The sequence below is a fragment of the Lepidothrix coronata genome, unplaced genomic scaffold (genome assembly GCF_001604755.1).
Source record: "Lepidothrix coronata isolate B3197 unplaced genomic scaffold, Lepidothrix_coronata-1.0 Scaffold182, whole genome shotgun sequence".
NCBI classification, from domain to species: Eukaryota; Metazoa; Chordata; class Aves; order Passeriformes; family Pipridae; genus Lepidothrix; species Lepidothrix coronata.
In genome coordinates, this window is record NW_016690362.1 from 1,110,413 (window position 1) to 1,128,993 (window position 18,581).

At 41.6% G+C, this 18,581-nt stretch overlaps 1 protein-coding gene across 10 annotated transcripts in view; it reads right to left on the reverse strand.

Annotated features, from left to right (window-relative positions):
• SMOC1 (SPARC related modular calcium binding 1) overlaps positions 1-18,581 on the reverse strand; it is a 135,451-nt gene that overhangs the window by 80,882 nt on the left and 35,988 nt on the right. For 9 of the 10 annotated variants that reach the window (XM_017830654.1, XM_017830662.1, XM_017830661.1 and 6 more), the window contains exons 2-3: positions 9,777-9,948; positions 1,530-1,642 (exon numbers count right to left, since the gene is read on the reverse strand). In XM_017830654.1, coding sequence (XP_017686143.1) covers positions 1,530-1,642; positions 9,777-9,948 — 285 coding nt within the window. The remainder of the gene's footprint in view (positions 1-1,529; positions 1,643-9,776; positions 9,949-18,581) is intronic. The other variant, XM_017830663.1, reaches the window with a different exon arrangement.

Here is an 18,581-nt window from a genome sequence, read left to right on the forward strand (position 1 = left end):
CATTGGTACCAACCTCCAAAATAAATCTGTCTGAAACAGCTTTATCAACTACACTATCAGTCCAGCTTATTAGGATAAAAATTTCACCTGCACCCCTACTTAACTCTCCAAGAGGTTGATAGACAGGTAATAGACATTTGAAAGTCAGCTTTCCTTCCTCCTTTTTTCTTGAACTATGAAGTTTAACATGGAACACTTTGCTGGCCCACAGTGCTAGGTTTTATAAGTATTTCCCTCCAGTGCCAACACAACCTGAGCAGCTCTGCACAAAATCAAATTTCAACAACTGAAATTGTACTTAAACTGGAAGAAACTGCAGCCATCTTCTCTTACCCCCACCTTCCTATGATGGTCCACAGCACACAAATACGATGCTGTTCCAAAGCAGCACGCAAAGTTGGCAGAATGGATAAAATTTTTCCCACTTCACCATTAAAAACCAAAACAAAACACTCCCACACATCAGATAATGTGAGGGTAAGGCTGAGGAAGGGAATAAAAATTTTTGGTGGGTTATCACAAAAAAAAAAAAAAAAAAAAAAAAAAAAAAATCTTTCCTCTCCTATTCCCCCAGGCATCACAAAATGCTTAAACCAAACCCAAAGCTCTTTGCTTTTCTCATCTTTTTTAAGCCAATATTGATTCCATTTTGGGATATCTTCTACCTTCAAAAGACTTTGCAAACAATAACTTCTGTATCCTAAAATTTCTCTGAGGAACAAGATGTCTAGAGCAGGGCTAGATACATGGAAGCTAAGGCAAAAAAAGTTCTGTGATCTACCTAGATTCACAAAGGAGAGGTCATAGGGTTGCAGGATTTTGGCTTTTGAAATGCGTGCAAAACTGAGCAAACAGCATACCCCTCCTACCTGTCAGGAAACTCTGCATGAGCCATTTTAACAGGCAGTTCAGTTAGCCCTGGGACACTACCCAATATGCCAGTGGTAACAGAAGCAAGTATCATTCTTCATTTCTACCCTGCTTTGGCAAACTTCAGCAAATGAACAGTAAAGAGTCAAAAACCCAAACAAAGAAGTTTCATCATCTCTCTGCCAGACGTCCAAACTACAAAAGGGCACAGTACAAGAAGTATCCTGCAAAAGGAAGAAGCTGAAGAGATTACTTTTTTGCTGGGATAGATGAAGTACAGGTAACAGCAGAATCAGCGGGATCCACCCTGTTGTAAGCCACACCTCCCTTTACAGCTCCTCTTCACGGAAAAATTTACCTCCCCTGCAACTGTTTTTGTTTCTACACAATGCTGAAGGTTAATGCCATTTGTTTCTGTACTACATCCGAGCTGTATGCTACTGCATTTCTATTTGTCTTTAAGGTATTGTGACTGAATCAAACCTTCCATTTGGTTAAAGAAGTGTCCAGCTTTCAACATTTTCACCTGAGTAACTGAGTCAGGGTCTGAACCCATGCTGCTATCATCACTCGGCTCATGGCCTATATCAACTCATCCACTCAGTGGATCTCCCACAGAGACCTGAAGCCTGGCTGAAAGAAGCAAATAGAAATTTTACCTGAGTGAATGATCCATCCTCATTGCATTCTGGGATGAAGACTGCTTCCTGGGGCTTCTTTGCCTGTTCCAGTGCTTGAGTTCTCTCTAATCGACACTTGCTTTGGCCAGCATCTATGAAGAGAAACACAAAACCCACTTACATTGCAAACATCATTTGGCTCCTCCAAAAGCTACCAGATGCACCTAGCAGCTGTGGGGGAAAAAACTCCAAACAAATAAATATAAAGCATAAAGGATCATTAGCTGCATGTTCACAAAGCAGATATCAAGTTAACACTCATAATCTCAAATATGAACCTAGACAATCATACTACAATCCAGTTAATGAAAAGCTGCCTTATTTCCTAGTCAATAGTTTTTATGGTCATCTAAGGACTCTGGAAGCTTCTTTCAACAAGTGCTAGAGCACAGTGTCCATGCAGGGAGTTGTGTTTGTGTTAGCATTAACAGCCTGAAACTGGATGGCTGAGTATAAAGCAAGAATTTAGGCTCAGCAGTGAGCAGTGTGGAAGAAGGGATGACCCTACCAAAAATTCTTCTCTGAGCAACTCTCCCAATAAGATGCTAAAATAGCCAGTCACCCATTTGGACTTCCACCTTTGTGTTGTTCAGGTAAGGTAGACATGCAATTTCCTGTGCTTTCCTGAAACTCAGCTTGTGCCTCCAGTCCCAATGCTTAAAGCCAGGTGTTCATTATAACTTTCTCATATCAGTTACTCACTTTGATACCAAGAAAAAACATTGCTCTGCAAGCAGAGTTTGAAGGGGTTAAGATCTCAGCTCTTACTTCAGATGATGGCAGCATGTAGCATGATGACCTTAAACCCTTCCAGGGCTAGCTCACTGTTAGAGTACACCCAGGTAAGTCTTACACTGATGACTGATGGGTCAAAGAGGAGAGTTCTGCCCTGTAGAGGATACAGATTGACTCAGTGTTTACATTTAAAAACATGAGGTCTAGAAAGAGAAGGAAAAGAGCAAACATCTGTTTCCATGGCACTCTAACACCGGGACTAGGCACCTTCTTCCTTATCTCATGAATCCACTGACTAAAGACTTTCAGTGCAGAAACTGCAAAATTTGATCACCAGAATCTTTCAGCAGCACCATAAAGAGTGACCAAGACTGAATCCCCATTCCAAGCATGGAAATTATATTGGTTAGCAAAAAATTCCACTGGATCCCTGAAGTTCACATATTCTGCTTCACAGATCACATGAACTTCAACAACATCATGACTAGTACCAGCACTTAACTAGAAAGTCACTCTGGGTTCTTAGATCAACTGAATTCATACTGCATGGCTATAGAAGCAACTTCCATCTAAGCATAACTAGATATAGAAATCAATTACAATGCTGTAAATAGTTTTGATAAACGCATAGACCAAAGCTTTCAAGCTACATACTTTATTTACTGATGACTCAAAAGACTAAGTTTCCAGTTTGCCAACAGAGTTTCATTTTAAACATATCACATTACTCCCTACGAAGGATTTCACAAGGTTTACAAAATTATGAAAGTCAAACCCTTCTCTCTGAAAAAAAGTAAGGATTCATAGCAATAGTCCCATAGATGCTGGTCACTTAGGGACTGGGTTAGAAAGCAATAGTGCCTATATCAACTCTGCCACTGACTACTGAGTGACTACAAGCTGGTCATTTCACCTCCTTGTGACCTCATGTCACTTCTCATCCTATGTCACTCATCTTTGCACTAATTTGTTTGGGGTGTGTTTGCAAAATACCCTTAGCACGAGGAGCTTTGATCTCAGGTGGACCTATTAAGTACCTGTACTAAGAGCAAGGTTGTTACAGAATGAAAAGACTTGAATAGAATTTACACTGTATTTAGAGAAGCAGTATTTATTTTTCTAGTTCTCCATGATTTAAGCTGTGATATTGAATTTCCTTTTCCATTGCTTGCCAAAGCGACCAGATGATCAGACCTTGTTTGCACATCTCCAGTGGAGGACAGTCCTGCAAACTGACCCTTTGTCAAAGGGGCAACTATGTGCTCTTTCTTTTAGCTGAAAAGGAAGCACTGGCAATGCTGTTAATTGTAACACCTATCACCTGCAGATCTCCCATTCAAGCTTAAGAGTAATCTATCTTGGCATTACAGAGGACATTATTACAAAACCAAATGGTGTGATTGCACCTTCTGTTTCATAGCTAGCTGCTTTACTGAAAACACTTTCAACTTCTGCTTCACAGGAGACAACTAAGTAGCACTAAAAAAAAAAAAAAAATCAGCATAGATTATGCAGATGTGCACTTGTAAGGAAAAAAACGTGAATTTCTTACATGACAACCAAAGCACAAGTTCCCAAATGAAAATGTTTTGTAGTTTCTTCATCTGAGGATACAAGACTACAGACAAGCATACCTCGCTCCTCTCCTAAACATAAAACAAAAGCATAAAGCACTTCCACATAGCATCTACTTTAGTGCTGGCACACTCACAACTACGTGACTGAAACCGGATGCTTCAGCACAGAGCTGGTAAAAACAAACATTTTGTGATATCCCCTGTAGTACAAATACATTAGGAGTCCAGGCAGAAGGGAGACTAACCAAGATCTTTGACCAGTTTCTCTAGTGAACAGAGAAACATGCATATGATCAAGCCCTGACTGTAAAAAGAAGATAATAAAACATGTGACTGTGGCTCTCCTGGCAATTTTAACTGACATTTATAGTTTAAACCCTCTACTACCACCCAGTAGACCATACTTCATAACACACCACCACTACACCACAGCGTTTAAGAGCTTATCGTTGCTCTTTTGCAATTCAACCCTTGGCTCAAGTGATGACTTCAGAAATCGCTGCTGAAGTACAAAGACAGACAATTTTTCTCCTGTACATGAGCACTCGGTACTGATTATGTTTTCCATCCCCCCCTCATAGATTTCCAAAGGTTGTGCCAGTCCTTTTACAGCCTTGTCACCTATATGTCATGCTGAGTGGAGAGGTGTGTGCATATGGCTACCTTTTTCATCCATCTTCCACAGTTCAGTTCCAGTAAAAACAGCTCCTTTAATATCAACATTTACCAGTTTGTTTATAGAAGGACTGTCAATCCTCCTCTTCCTCACTTTATGGGCTAGTACGTTTATACTGTTTGCATCAACATGTGATTTCAGTGGGATGATTTCACCTTGCTATTTTTAATTAGAAAATGTAAAATAATGCATAAGCGCCAGTGTTAAAAAGTAGCTGCCAAATAGATCACCCCAAATAAGATGCATAACAAATTTTACTAAAGCCTGATCTTATGATGGTAGGTTCATATACCCTACTCTGCATTTTGATGGCTTACTTCAAGTGTTTCAGCATTTTTTACTTCTCTCTTTTTAAAAATGTTCTCTGGAATATCAAACACCATGCCTATAAAACAGTGGCATTAATGCATTCCAGTTTCACAGCCCAGACAGACTAAATTGGACATTCTTCCCCCCCATTACATTAGGTGAAAAACCAAAACAGGATGACTTCCTTTGAAAGCAGACCTGCTTAATTTTACTTTATCTTCAGTCTTGGGACAGATTTACTGTAGCTAAGAAAGCTGCCTTTTAAAGAAAACTAATTCTCAAGCTGACAGCTGGCAACCAGGAGATTAACTACAAGTGATGTTTTTGATATCCCTGGCCTAGTCTGCAGAACACAGGTTCACATAATTTTGGGTTTTGCAATGAAGTTGGTTAGTTACCATAGTTGATCTTATCCATGAACAGTTTATTCAGACACAACTACCGTGTCCCTCCTAATACACACAGTGCACTCCTGAATAGGCCCCAAGAATTTCAGCATCCTCTCTTCAACAGGCAGAAGCAGTATTGACATCACCCAGCATCATAGTATAAAGACCCAAGCTATCCTAATAACACCAAGTAAAACATCTCCAGACATCTGCATAACACTAGCAGCAAATGGACACAATGCAACCACAGAAATTTATCTATTTAAACTATCTATTTAATTTTAATTCTACTATGTTTGTATCAAAAGCTCAAAGGGCAAAAATTTATCCAAGCTGTTTTTTAACTATTTCTAGTTCCATTAGGTAACTGTCTTACATGCAGGCCAGGTCCCCAGCAGGCAAGAAGCAGTCCAGCTACACTGAAGTCAGCAGATTCGTACCCATTTTCTTCAGCCAATTTGCATAAAACAAGCAAAAATGAAACCTGAGCAAACTGCAAAAACATGCCCATCTGTTCTACAGGATATCAATAATTCTTCACTCTCCTCACTGTCAGAGTCCTACACCTGGAATCTTCAACTTCTCTCACACACAGAGAATGGTACAGGTTGGAAGGGACCACTGGAGGTCATCTGGTCCAACCTCAACCAGGGTCCCTTGGAGCACACTACTCAGGGTTGTGTCCAGATGGCTTTTCGATATCTCCAGGGAAGGAGACTCTACAGTGTCTCCAGGCAACTGTTCCAGTGTTCAGTTACCTTCACAGTAAAAATGTTCTTCCTCATGTACAGGTGGAACTTTCTGTGTTCCAGTTTCTGCCCATTGCCTCTTGTCCTATTGCTTGGCACCTCCGAGAAAAACCTGGCTCCATCCTTTGACACCCTCCTTATATATTGTTGAGATCCCTCTCACTCATATCTTCTCCAGGATAAACAGGCCCAGCTCCCTCAGCCTTTCCTCACAAGTGAGATGCTTCAGTCACCTAATCATTTTCACAGCCCTTCTCTGGACTCATTCTAGGAGCTCTACATCTTTCTTAAACTGGGGAGCTCAGAACTGGACACAGCACTCAATATGTGGCCTCAGTAGGGCTGAGTAGAGAGGTAGGATCACCTCCCTTGACCTGCTAGCAGTGCTCTTCCTAATGCATCTCAGGATACCATTGTCCTTCTTGGCCACAAGGGCACACCGCTGGATCATGGACAGCTTGTTGTTTACCAGGACCCTCCAGGTCCTTCTCTGCAGAGCTGCTTTCCAGCAGGTCAGCCCTCAGCCTGTACTGGTGCATGGGATTATTCTTCCCCAGGTGCAGGACTCCACACTTTGTTGAATTTCAAAAGGTTCCATTCTTCCCATCCCTTCAACCTCCAACAAGTCGAGATCGTTCCGAAGAGCTGCACAGCACTCTGAGGCCACTCCTCCCAGCTTTGTGTCATCAGCGAACTTGCTGGAGGCACTCTGCCCCTTCATCCAATTCACTGATGAATAGATTAAACAATACTGAGGCCAGTACTGATCCCTGGGGGACACCACTAGTGACAGGCCTCCAGTGGACTCTGTACCACTGATTATGACCCTCTGGGATCTGTTGTTCAGCCAGTTCTCAAACCATCTCACTGTCCGCACATCCAGTCCACACTTCTTAAGTGTCAAAAGCCTTGCTGAAGTCCAGGCAGATGACATCCACTACTCTTCCCTCATCTATCCAGCCTGTTGTCCAACCACAGAAGGCAACCTGGTTGGTTAACCATGACTTCCTCATCCATGCTGACTACTTCTGATCATCACCTTTTCTACCTTTCATGCTGATGTTCTTTGCTCCTTCTTTGATACCCATATACCATTTCTACTCCAGAGCTCCCTAATTTATTTGGAGCATGCATAAAAACATGCCTAAATTTACCAAGTGATTGCAAGTGACATTTTAGATTTTACTGACTAACTGCTGCCAAAGAGGGACACACTTATTCATAGTCAAGGGAGAATAAAGTAAATTCAAAGACAAAACACATGGATCTAGCAAGCAGACTAAGTGATTTCAAAATGTCATCTCCCATCCAACAGAAATAGTAGGTAGAGGAGAAAGATTATCTTCAAACAACCCATCAGTCAGGAGGAGACATGTCTTTCCAGAACATTAGCCAGAAATTGCATTCATCTCCTGTGTCCCAAGACAAAAGCTGAAGACATGTTAAAATTTCCACCACTAATTTACAGATAGGTTTACTCTATGCAGTGACTTGTGATTTAAGAACAAGCTCTGTACCAGCAGACTTTCCAAATCAACCACTATAAATCTAAAGGGAAGGTTTTAGAACACTCCTACACTGGGGTTTTTTGTAATTAAATAAGTCAAACAAGTTCCTAGAAACCAACCAGTTAACACAGAACTTAAATGTGTTCTAAGTCACAGATATCCAATATACCAATGTAACAGTCACTGCATAAATGAGTCTTGGCCAATTGTCATGCTTAACAAGTATTCATCCTTCATCCTTGCAAAGTTTAGAGGTATAACTCTTAATTGACATCAGATCTTATGATGCCTCCTGACAAAAGATGCAGGTAGGATTGTTTGTCTGTGTATTTTACACACAGCTATGCCATCTGGAATATTCTGTATGGTCTCATCAGTGAGGCTCCATTTGTCATGGATGCCACAGTTTGATCACTTTAAGCTAATCCTAACTTCTAACCCTTTGTGATGTGTGAGTGAGGGTTTGGAAGGAGTTCAGATAATTTAGCACTGAAGGAATTTCACTGAAAAGCAGGTGAGAAACCTAGCAAGGGATGAGGGCTAGATAAGGGTTATAGTTCCCAAAGATCTGGCAAGATTTCATCTTTAAAGGTCCTTAATTTCTTGAGAGAGAGCAGAGCATCAAGTTGAATCAAAAAAGTTCTGTTCTTACTATGGAAACCATTCTATTTTCCTTGACACAAGCACAGTTCAAGTCACCGGTATATGACATTGGAAGCCTGTGGTAATCTGGGGTGCAGAACCATGCCTTTCTGTCTGCAATATACTTTTTCTTTTACTTATTTCAGCTACCTATTGTTTTCCCCCCTTAGAGAGGGAAGCACAAGTTATAAATGCTCATTTCATAAGGATAAGTTCTCGGGTACAGTATCACAACTTCATGTGACTGAGCTCAATGGCTCATGGGATCCCTTACAGTTCTGTGGGAGTTCTCCTGTAGAGCATCTCTGTCATCCAGGAGGAATAAAGGCTGCTCAGGGTAAATGTGGTGCCCTACTATAGTAGAAGGTGCTTGAACCCTGTTAGTGATACCTTCCTTTAGCATGGACATACCACATTTCAGATCTCATGTTTCAAGCAACTGAACAGTGCCAGTTCATATACCAATATCAGTCATAGAGTTGCTTATCTAAGCCACTCTGTTCAAGGGATGAAAGCAAAAACAGGACTCCTACTGAACAGCTTCTTACTGTGATACTCAAAAAGGCATCGCTTGCAAGAACAGTCCAACTGCTTCTTGTGCACTGGGAAGAAAGCTTCTGAGTTTCCAGTACTCAGAAAGCAGCCTAATTCAAAGGCCTTTATCTATGCTATGTGAGAAGTTGCCATAAACCAACCCAGCAGCTGTGACCAGGAAAAAAAAAAAAAAATCATACAACTAAGCTTTTTTCCAATGCGAAACTGTTTATAAGAGTATTTGACATCATGCTCATAATTCACCTGAAGTCTGTCAATATACTGAAAAGGAATTTGTATTTTAGATCAAGGAATTTCAAAGATACATTTTTACAACAGTAAAAAATAAACAAAAGCCAGGCTTAAATGCATGCCTTTTTATTCTTTCACATGGATTTTAATTAATTTCTTCTGTCACTTTAATCAAGTGCTAAAAACATCTGTGCCATCTGCCCTGTGAGTCAATTGTGCTCTCAGATGGACTCTACTTGATATTTCACTTCACTGCAGAAGCAAACCATTTGTGTGATGAGACACCAATAAAAGTTTTAACTTCATCTTTAGATTATGCTGAAGAGCTGAACTGAGGGACAGTATTCACACTTTTAAGTAGATGTACAACAGCCAACAGGCAAAACAAAGCCTTGTAAAGCCTTGCATGCACTGTCTTAATTAGCTCAGCACAGAAAGGCTGTGTATGTCCGAAAAGGGATTAAACATTTAATGTGCATCACACATTCTTCCCCACTCCATATTCCTATCAGTCAAAGGTATCCTGGTTCCTCACCAGCATAGGTAGCAAGGAAGAAGTCTGCTTTCAGGATTTGATTTTGCACTTCCATTCATCTGGTTGCTTCTGTCTGCAGATAGATATTTCAGCCCTTTTTCAGTGATGTCCATGTCTCCTTTGCCTTCTGCCATTGATAATTCAGCCAGCTCTTACTCTGCTGCCTAAATTCAGACTCAGATACCCATCCTCACATGAAAGCACAGTTTCAAATCAGATTACTCACAGAGCATAGTACTAAACTCAAGGGTCTAAGAATTCAGTTTCTTACAAGATAGGTTTCCCAGTCCTCCTCTCAGAGCCATTTGAAATCCACCTACCTTTGCAGCGGCCACGATGTGTCACGCTCAGACTTGACTCACGGCATTTGGCTCTCTGGTAGTCGCACATGGACTCGTATGTTCTGCCGTCAGAGGCACACAGGGGTTTGGACTGGGACCTGGAGCAATGCAGGTTACACTGAGGGTCTCTGTCACGGTCGCTTATTAAAAACTGAAGGAAGTGAAAAAAGGAGGGAGAAAAAAAATAGTTGTTTTGTTTGGTTTCCCAGAACAGAGCATGGTCTATTTTTTTTGATGACAATAACAATATGGTCTATAATGCATTTTAAGCTGCCTACCAAAGCTGACTTTGCCTGAAGGGAACTTTAAATGAAACACGTACATCTTTTAAAAAAATTAAGGGTCTTTGCCATTCCATTTTCTTTAATAAAACTAAAACATTACTCACTCTGCCTCACCTCTAAAAACATAAGATGTGCAAAGCCAAACACAACCCACACGGGAAAGGCAATACTGAGTCATAACAGCCCAACTTGCCCAGTGCCCTGCCACAAACAGTATCTGGTATTAGATAATTTTAGTCTGAGACACAAGAAACTTATCATCAAGGACAGAGGAACCCAAATAACCTATCAAGATTGGCCTTAGTAGTTGAGCCACACATATGGCCAGCTTTATATCACTAGATATTTGGTTTTTAAAGCATTGCTTATATCATCTGTGGATATCACATACAAGGGCATACCTGCACATTCCCAAAGTCGCCTTTTGTTCCTTCCTGATGACATCCAGCACAGCTGACAACTGCATTCCATGTATCCCACAATTTAATTACACACTACATGAAAACCTATGTCCTTTCAGAAATTTAAATTTGTTATCTTTTTGAATACTACTTCTTCCTGAAAATCCTATTAGGATGCATCCCATTTTGTATAAACGTGGCACTCCTTGTCAGTCTCCTAATTTGAACAATCCCAACCTCCCAATTTCTCACCCAGATCATTTCCTCCATATCACAATCACTATTGTCTTAATTCTCTGAAGACAGCTTGGTTTCTGCCTCATTTTTGGAAATAGGGAAACCCACAATGCACATGAATGGGTCCCCCTCTTCTGTCTGCTTGTTTCCTGCAAATCCCAACATCTCATCTGCTGTACCCTCAGCTCTACTCTGAGCTGCCTATAGGGACACCCCAGCCTCTTTCCCAAGTGTTTACTGTCTTCCTGAGGATCCCAACTGACAGCCTTCTTTCCATAAACACCAGCACAAAGTTTTGGCAAGACATGATAGTAGCAGCCTGTCCTGCCTCCTTACACAAAAATTTTGGTATCCATCTTTCCTTTTCTTTTTTTCTCCAAATATGCCTTTTTGGCTTTTTGGTGTTTTGCCATCTTCAAAGAGACTGAACTGCTGTGATTAATGACTCAAACATTCAACCACCTGCAGTGGCCGCCCAGGTGCTGTCAGAGACTGGACTATTGGTGCTCGTGGCTCAATCAGCAGCAACTTCCACTCTGACAATCACCACTTCGACTGACAAACATCGAAATTGCAACAACCAAGTCTAATTGCTGGATGCAATTAGTGTCTTTCAGGTCCTTCCAGTTGCCTGAGGGGTCCGCAGCCCTTCTCTGACTGCCTGTACCAGCATCGCAGCCTCGCTCCAGCTCCACACAAGCATCTGCAGGTACCAACTCCTAGCTATCTGCAATTTCCTGCTAGCACTGACTCTCTGACTGTTCCTGCCAGGTTTTCCAGGCTTGAGATAAGTGAACCACATGGAAGGACAGCCATCCTGTCTCTGTCCTGTGGTCAGAAGTGTTTTTTCCAGGTGGGGGAAGCCGGCCACCATCTCAGTTTGGTCCGGTGGGCAGGGCTTGGGAAGTTTCTCCTCATCAGTTGGTTTAACCCAGTTTTAACAGTATTGTTATTAGCATTCTTCTTCATAAAGAGTTATTTGCTCTCTTTTTCTCTGTCTCTCTGTTGGAGAAACCAGGGGTATTGAATCCGAGGAAGGAGACTTCTGTCCGAGGTCTCCATCCCTCCAAATTGTCTCAAACTGGGACAGCCCTTTTCACTTCCCATGTTACTTCTCTAAGTGGTTTAACTATTAGCCCAACCCAAACACCTGCTCAGGGGATTTCAGGGGACTCTTCAAAGAAGTTACACGAGGATTAAGCAAAGAAAAGGGAAATTAAACCTGCCTTGCATTTCCTTTTCTCTAGCTTCCATTTCTAAAACCTCTCACAAGCCTGGGGGCACCAAAACTGCTCTCTAACACACTGATATCCCAGTTTGCTGTCAAAGCAGTTATGAGCTCAGCAGCTCAGAGCTGGCTGGCAAGTGGGCATTGACTGACACCCTGCATGCATGCACAAAGCCACAGCTCCCCAAGTGTGTTGATAGCTGGATGCCTTACAGGGAAGTGTGAGTCATTGCCATAATCACCTTGGTGTTACAGTTTCCTACAAAGCTGTATACTCAATGCTTGGAGGTTAAAGCTGTTGAAAAAACACTGCCTGAAGTCTAGTTTGGGTTGGTTTTTAACCACTCTGAGAACATGCATCTCTGAAATTTGGTTGTTGGTTTGGTTTTTTTTATATTAAAAAAAAAAAAATTCTTCACCCCTTTCTCCCCCCCAGTTAAATGAAAAGCAATTGAGAAGTTTCATACTGCTCGATCTTTTGAAGACTGATGCATTATTAAAAACACGACACCTGGGAAAAGTAAACAAGGTTTGCCTTTTTTTTTCTTTTTTTTTTTTCTTTTTTTTTTTTTTTTTTTTTTTTTTTTTTTTTTTTTTTACTTTCGGTGGGGTAAACTTTTTTTCAAAATCTCATCTGTCAGAGACTCAGCAAAATTTGTAGCAGCATAGTGTTTTTAAAATGTTTTTGTTCCTTTTCTGCAACACTTTCTATAACCTGGCAACACCTGTTCCAAATGGGAAATTGGAAAATTTAACCCTTTAAAAAGGCAATTTTATATGGTTTATAGAGACCGGACTAGACTATAAAAAACACTGTAAAGCTGGACCAGATTTTTTTCTTTTTAAGGGCTGGATTATCACAAGTTAGCTTGAAATTGCTCTGGCTACAGTAATGTCTTTCTGTAGCCCCCAAAATGCAATGATAACCTGTGACTGTAAACATACAGCAAAGAGCAGCAGATTGAAGATGCTGAAGCTTTTTCCCAGCATGTGATGCCAGGGATCCTGAAAGACTCAAGGCTTTTCAGCTGTCTGTATGAATAAACAGACTTAAGAGCAGAACTGCCTGGTAGGATAGGATGGTGCACATGCAACAATTAAATATTCAATTTAACACAGAAGCCATTCTGGTTTAGAAGGAACACACATATCTTCCAAGCTGAGGGCTTGAGCTACTGGCATAAAACTTTTCACAAATTCCTTGTGTCAGAAGCTGAGTTCCACAGATCTGAGTTATCCAGAGGTGCAATGAAAAAGCTAGAACACTGGTTCTCAGCATTAAACCATATTATCAACTTATTGAAAGTCATCTTGTATCAAAAAAACTCACTTAAGCCTTCCACAGCCTGTACAAAAGCACTTAGTATAGAGGGACCTTGGGCACCAGGAACACCCCTTCTTCCAGAAAGGGCATCTCTGAAGAACAGAGGGTTATTCTAGGGGCTGACAAACAAGTTAAACCTAAGGCTGTGGAAAAGCTTTCCTCCGGTGCCTCCCTGCAGATAGAGAAACAGCTCGACATTGATTAATTATGAGGGCCTGAGGAAACATGTAGAGCACCCCAGTGCAGGCCATGAAGTTCTTGCCTGCCCAAATTCAGCCAAGAATCATGTTATTACAAAAAAAAAAAAAAAAAAAAATCAAAGCCTTTTTAGCATTTGTAATTTGGATTACAGTAGGGAGCCCACACAGCATGTTAGGTGCTTTCCAGACACTGAAGATGCCACACCTGCCTTGCCAAAAAGTTTATGGTTTACGTAGTTGCACAAGATGGTGCTTGTTTTGTTCAGGGAAATTGTAACTGTATAAGTCTGCATTAATTTCAAGACCAATCCAGGATCATGCCTGTCTGATTGGGGTTCTTCTCATGCAAGCAAACAGCCCTGCCAGAAAGGCCAGCAATACCTCCAGGAGATCCGGAAGGCTTCAAAAACTCACCCTTACAGTAGGACACCTGCTTCACTGTAGCTCACAGCCCATGTCTTTGCTCAGCAGCCCTGCCACCTTTCAGATAGTAAAATGGTGTTTCTTTGTCCCATTTCTAGCTGGTAAGAGTTGATGCTACAGAAGTGATGATCAATACAGACTATCCAGAGACATTTAATATACTAGCTATTTTGAGTGTACATCCCCTCCCGCCCAGCACAGAAAGTCTTCCTTCTAGCATTTTGCCTGTTTGAGAGCATGACATCTGCCCTCCCTCATAGGCAACCTCAGTTACGTGAAGAAAAACCTAGGATGAATGTCAAAATGTATCTGCCATGGGGAGACTACTTGGATCTATAATTTCAACAGCTAGGACTACAATCTTTACGTTACTTCTCCCCAGTTCTTTATTCCTACTTCAAGCAAGCAGTCATTGCTTTTCAAAGAACACAGCCCTGCTCCAGAAAAGCACCTTGGTCACTGCAGGAGGTACTGCTGAGCCAGGCTGAGGGCTGTGAGCAATTGTGCACAAGTTACCCTAATGCCTGGCTACCCACCCTCCCCAGATAAAGCTGGAGCAGTAACATGAGTCTCTGGTCCCTTCAGGGGAAGACTGGCAAGGTACATATTCTGCCTTTAACACCAGATGTCCTATGGTGACCCTTGAAGCTCAAATCAGAGCTTGATGTCCTAACAGCTTCAGGACACACACACACACAGGCTTTGCAAATAACCGAATCACCACTCACAGAGCAATGCTTGGTGCTCTACACAACAGACACACAACACGAGCAGACACAGGACTCAGGGGAAAAAGTAATTCTGCAAATATGTGCAGCACCAGTAGGTTTCCAAGCTTCATCTAGAAAGAAGAACCAAACAAACAAGCCACCACCACAAAAAAAACAACCCACAAACACAAACCCCCACAAAACCTAGAAGGACTGATCTATTTTAAAAACAGGAAAAAGTTAAAATTGACCAGATTGCAAATGGGGTCCCCCGAATGTAGACTCAATACTAAAATAAAGCGTAAGTAACACTAGTATTAAGCAACACTATTTGTATTCTTGTAGCATTTGTTTACACTAAGGGAATCTGCACAGCTCCTATACCAGTCAGTTTGAGTCCCTGCCCTAAAAAGCTTCCAGTTCAATGCAGCTCTCAGAGCATCATTTTAATGTCAAGTGTTCTATCTGTATAAGGACACAAACCTCCTCCTTTAGCAAGTACATTTACACAGGTGCTTGCAGTAACCACTTTCTAAACTACTTTCTGCTTCTTCAGACTTGAAAAGAAAACGGAAAGATAAGAGGTCAGAATGAAGTTAACTTTGCCAACAAAGCATATCTGTTCTTTTTCTCCACACCTCAACACCACTGCTGACAAACAACAAACACTGATTAAAGGGTTTTTAATGCCTGTGAAGGAAAGCAGACTCCCTGCAGCTGCACAGCAGCTGGGAACACTTGGGTTATTTAGCAGAGAAAGGTCTGACCCCACAAGTGAAAATGAGCTTGGTGGTCACTCATTCTGTTCACCATCTGGGTACATTATAAGAACAAACAGAACAGCACAGCCCTTTGTGACAGAGGGAAGGAGAAAGGGCCAAGGCATTGTAGTACCACGGTAACATGCTTTAGCATGGCTTCAGGGAAAAGAGGGAGGAAGGGACACAAATGACATGAACGTGAGAAAGTGGAAGTCTATTGAGAAACAAATCTAGAAGAAAAGAGTTCACTACAGATCAAAACAGAGGTGCCTCTGCTATTTAGCAGCTTTGCTTCCAATTAGCACTGAAGAGTGCTGCTGCCTAACAAAACTGAAATGGAGAAAACAGCACATGTTTTACTCCTGTTTTGGCAGACTTCAAGTTTGCAGACCCTTAGAATACATTTTGGGAAAGAGTGATTGACCTAGGTATAATCAGATCACCCACTCTGACTCTAAGCCCTCAGACTGGCCCGACTTAAGTACAAATGAGCAGGTCCTTCCCAGGGAGAAATTCCCAGGAATACCATACCACTTTATACATTAATGGAAAGTATAAACTTCTGGGCATTCTTTTGCTGTTGGAAAGAAGCATTTCACATTTTTATGCCTTAGTTTCAGGCTCCAAACTGGTGCAACCAGCCATTCTGGAGGCAGAGCTGGAAACAAGTCCCAGTTTTAATCATGGCTAGATTCTCAGCCCCACGGCGGGTTGCCCACAGGGCACAAGGACTTCAACTTTGACCACTGGTTTTGGACTTCAGCCAAGTTTCCTGCCACAGAACCATAAGTCTAGCATGCCTCACAGGGTCAAAGATCCTGTTCTGAGCTAGAGACCCAAAACACCTGGCCTCTAGGAACACAAAGAAGAGACTTTGAAATCCTTAAAAACTCTGTCAGAGAAAGGACTGTCAGGGCTTGCAATCTCACATGTGCAGAAAGATATCAACCAGCCAGTCACCACAACTTGAACATCTGACCAGGCTGTCCAGCCTCTATCCTGGAAGTGCCCACACAGCCTCAGAACCTATCAAGTGAAAAAAGGCTTTTGAAGTGAGCTTCCTGGGAAGTCTGTCATGTGTTTTGGGGAAGGGGGAAGAAGAGATCAATCTATTTAATATACTCTTTTTTGGAAATGCTCACAAGTTTGTACTTCACTGGCATCTGGATTACTTTGTCTTAAAATCACATTCTTAAACCAAAGTTTCTCAAAGTCCTGCATCTTAACAAGTTCCAGTCCTTGTGTGGGTTTTTCTAGTATCCTACAGTTTTATACTAAGACTTAAGGTATTCCCAACAGATTTTAGACGGGCACAGCACTTTCCTCAGGTAGAAGGTACTTACAAGACTGGTATTATAATACTTTTATTCCTCCATTCATCCCTCCTGCAAAGTGAGGAGTCTAGCCTAAGTTAAAGCACCACTTATGTTTCAACCCCAGGCTCACAGCTGTGCAAGTAAGAACGGGTTTGAAGTACACAGCCTGTGCTTGAGGATGGTAAAGGCTGGGCAAACATATGGGATCACACTGCAGAGCCAGCAAACTCTAGATTCATTTGCATTAGTTGAATTCAAGACAGTTTTTGATCTTATAGGCTAAAAATCTCTTTTTTCTACCATGATTCTCCCTTTCCCCACACTATCCTCCCTTGATCTTTGTTTTGTGCAAGCCACTTGTACTGGGTCTGGCTGAGCTGGAGTTCATTTCCCCATATAGCCCTCACAGTGCTGTGCTTTGCATTGGTAGCTAGAAGGGTGTTGATAACACACTGGTGTTTTGGCTCCTGCTGGGCACAGCATCAGCACTGTAACATTCCTTCCTCAGTTGAGGGCAAGATCCTGGGAGGGGACACAGGTAAGCCAGCTGACCCAAACTGACCAAAGGGATATTCCATATCATATGATGTCAGCTTGGATATAAAAGCTAAGGCAAGGAGCAGGAAGGCAGGCATTCCTTGTCTCCAATGGCTGCCTGCTAAGGAACCAATATGTGTGCTGAAGCCCTGCTTCTCGGGAGTGGCTGACCGTCACTGCTGATGGGAAGCAGAGAATAAACCTTGTTATATTCCGCTTCGCTTTTGTGCACACAAGCTTCCACTTTGCTTTTGCTTTAAATAAACTGCCTTATCCCAACCCACAAGTTGTTTACTCTCTCCCTTGTCCAGCTAGGAGGTGGAGTGATAGAGCAGCTGGGTGGGCACCTGGTGTCCACCACATCACTACAATGAAGGACAGCACTTAATTATTGTACTTCATCTGTTAGATGACTTCTAGCTAAGAACTAATGCTTTAGTTTTCTTCACAAACTGACCACCAAACATGATGCAGCAGCTGTGCTCTGCTTTTAGAAGATGAGGTACTTGATCTAGAAAAGCTGCCTAACGGAGTATTTGAAGTGCCCGCCAAGGGTTCAGGAGAAACCCTTAGATTTGGGCCTCATCCCAGAGCAGTTGTCTGGGCTTTTTGTTGCTATGATTTTGTTTTTCATAGAAAAAAAAAAAAAAGGCATTGCAGTCAGGGAGTGAACTTTTAAAATTTTATCTTTTTGCTTTAGAGGTGCAAGTTTATGCAAGCGATTAAGTACAGCTGGCTTGTGGAAAAGAAAATGCCAGAGACATCAAGGAAAAGAAGTTAATTTCAGATTTTAAAATAATCCCTTTTCCACACAATTTTTATCCACATGCCTGTATCACCTTTATAAAAATGTAACTTCAATTTTGTAAATCTCAAGTTTAAGTATTTCATAAGTTGTACCACAGATCAGTATACCAATCATCTGAACAGAGGAGGAAACCAAAACTCAAATACAAAACGGAATTTTCATCTTAAGTCTCACATTTCTAACACACAACTTCTAAACCTTTCTAGTAATTTTGGTGGTATTAATGTAAATACTGATTTAATTCCTTTGAAATAATTCAGCTTCTGTCAAAGCTCACTCTCCTACTCAGATTGTTCATGCAGCAAAGGTGACATGTAAGCCTAGAACAAACTTGAGATTAAATTTAATTTGTCAAACACATTGACAAGACAAAGCATGGTTAACTTGGACTATTTCTTCTCTTTACCTTTGCTACTATACATGTTGAACCAGATAGAAAGTCCAAATGTTAGAGCAGAGAGGCAATGAACTTCTCCCCAAGAAAAATTCCATTGATATATGTAGTAGGTTGAACTTGGCTGGACACGAAGTGCCCACCCAGCCTCTCTATCACTC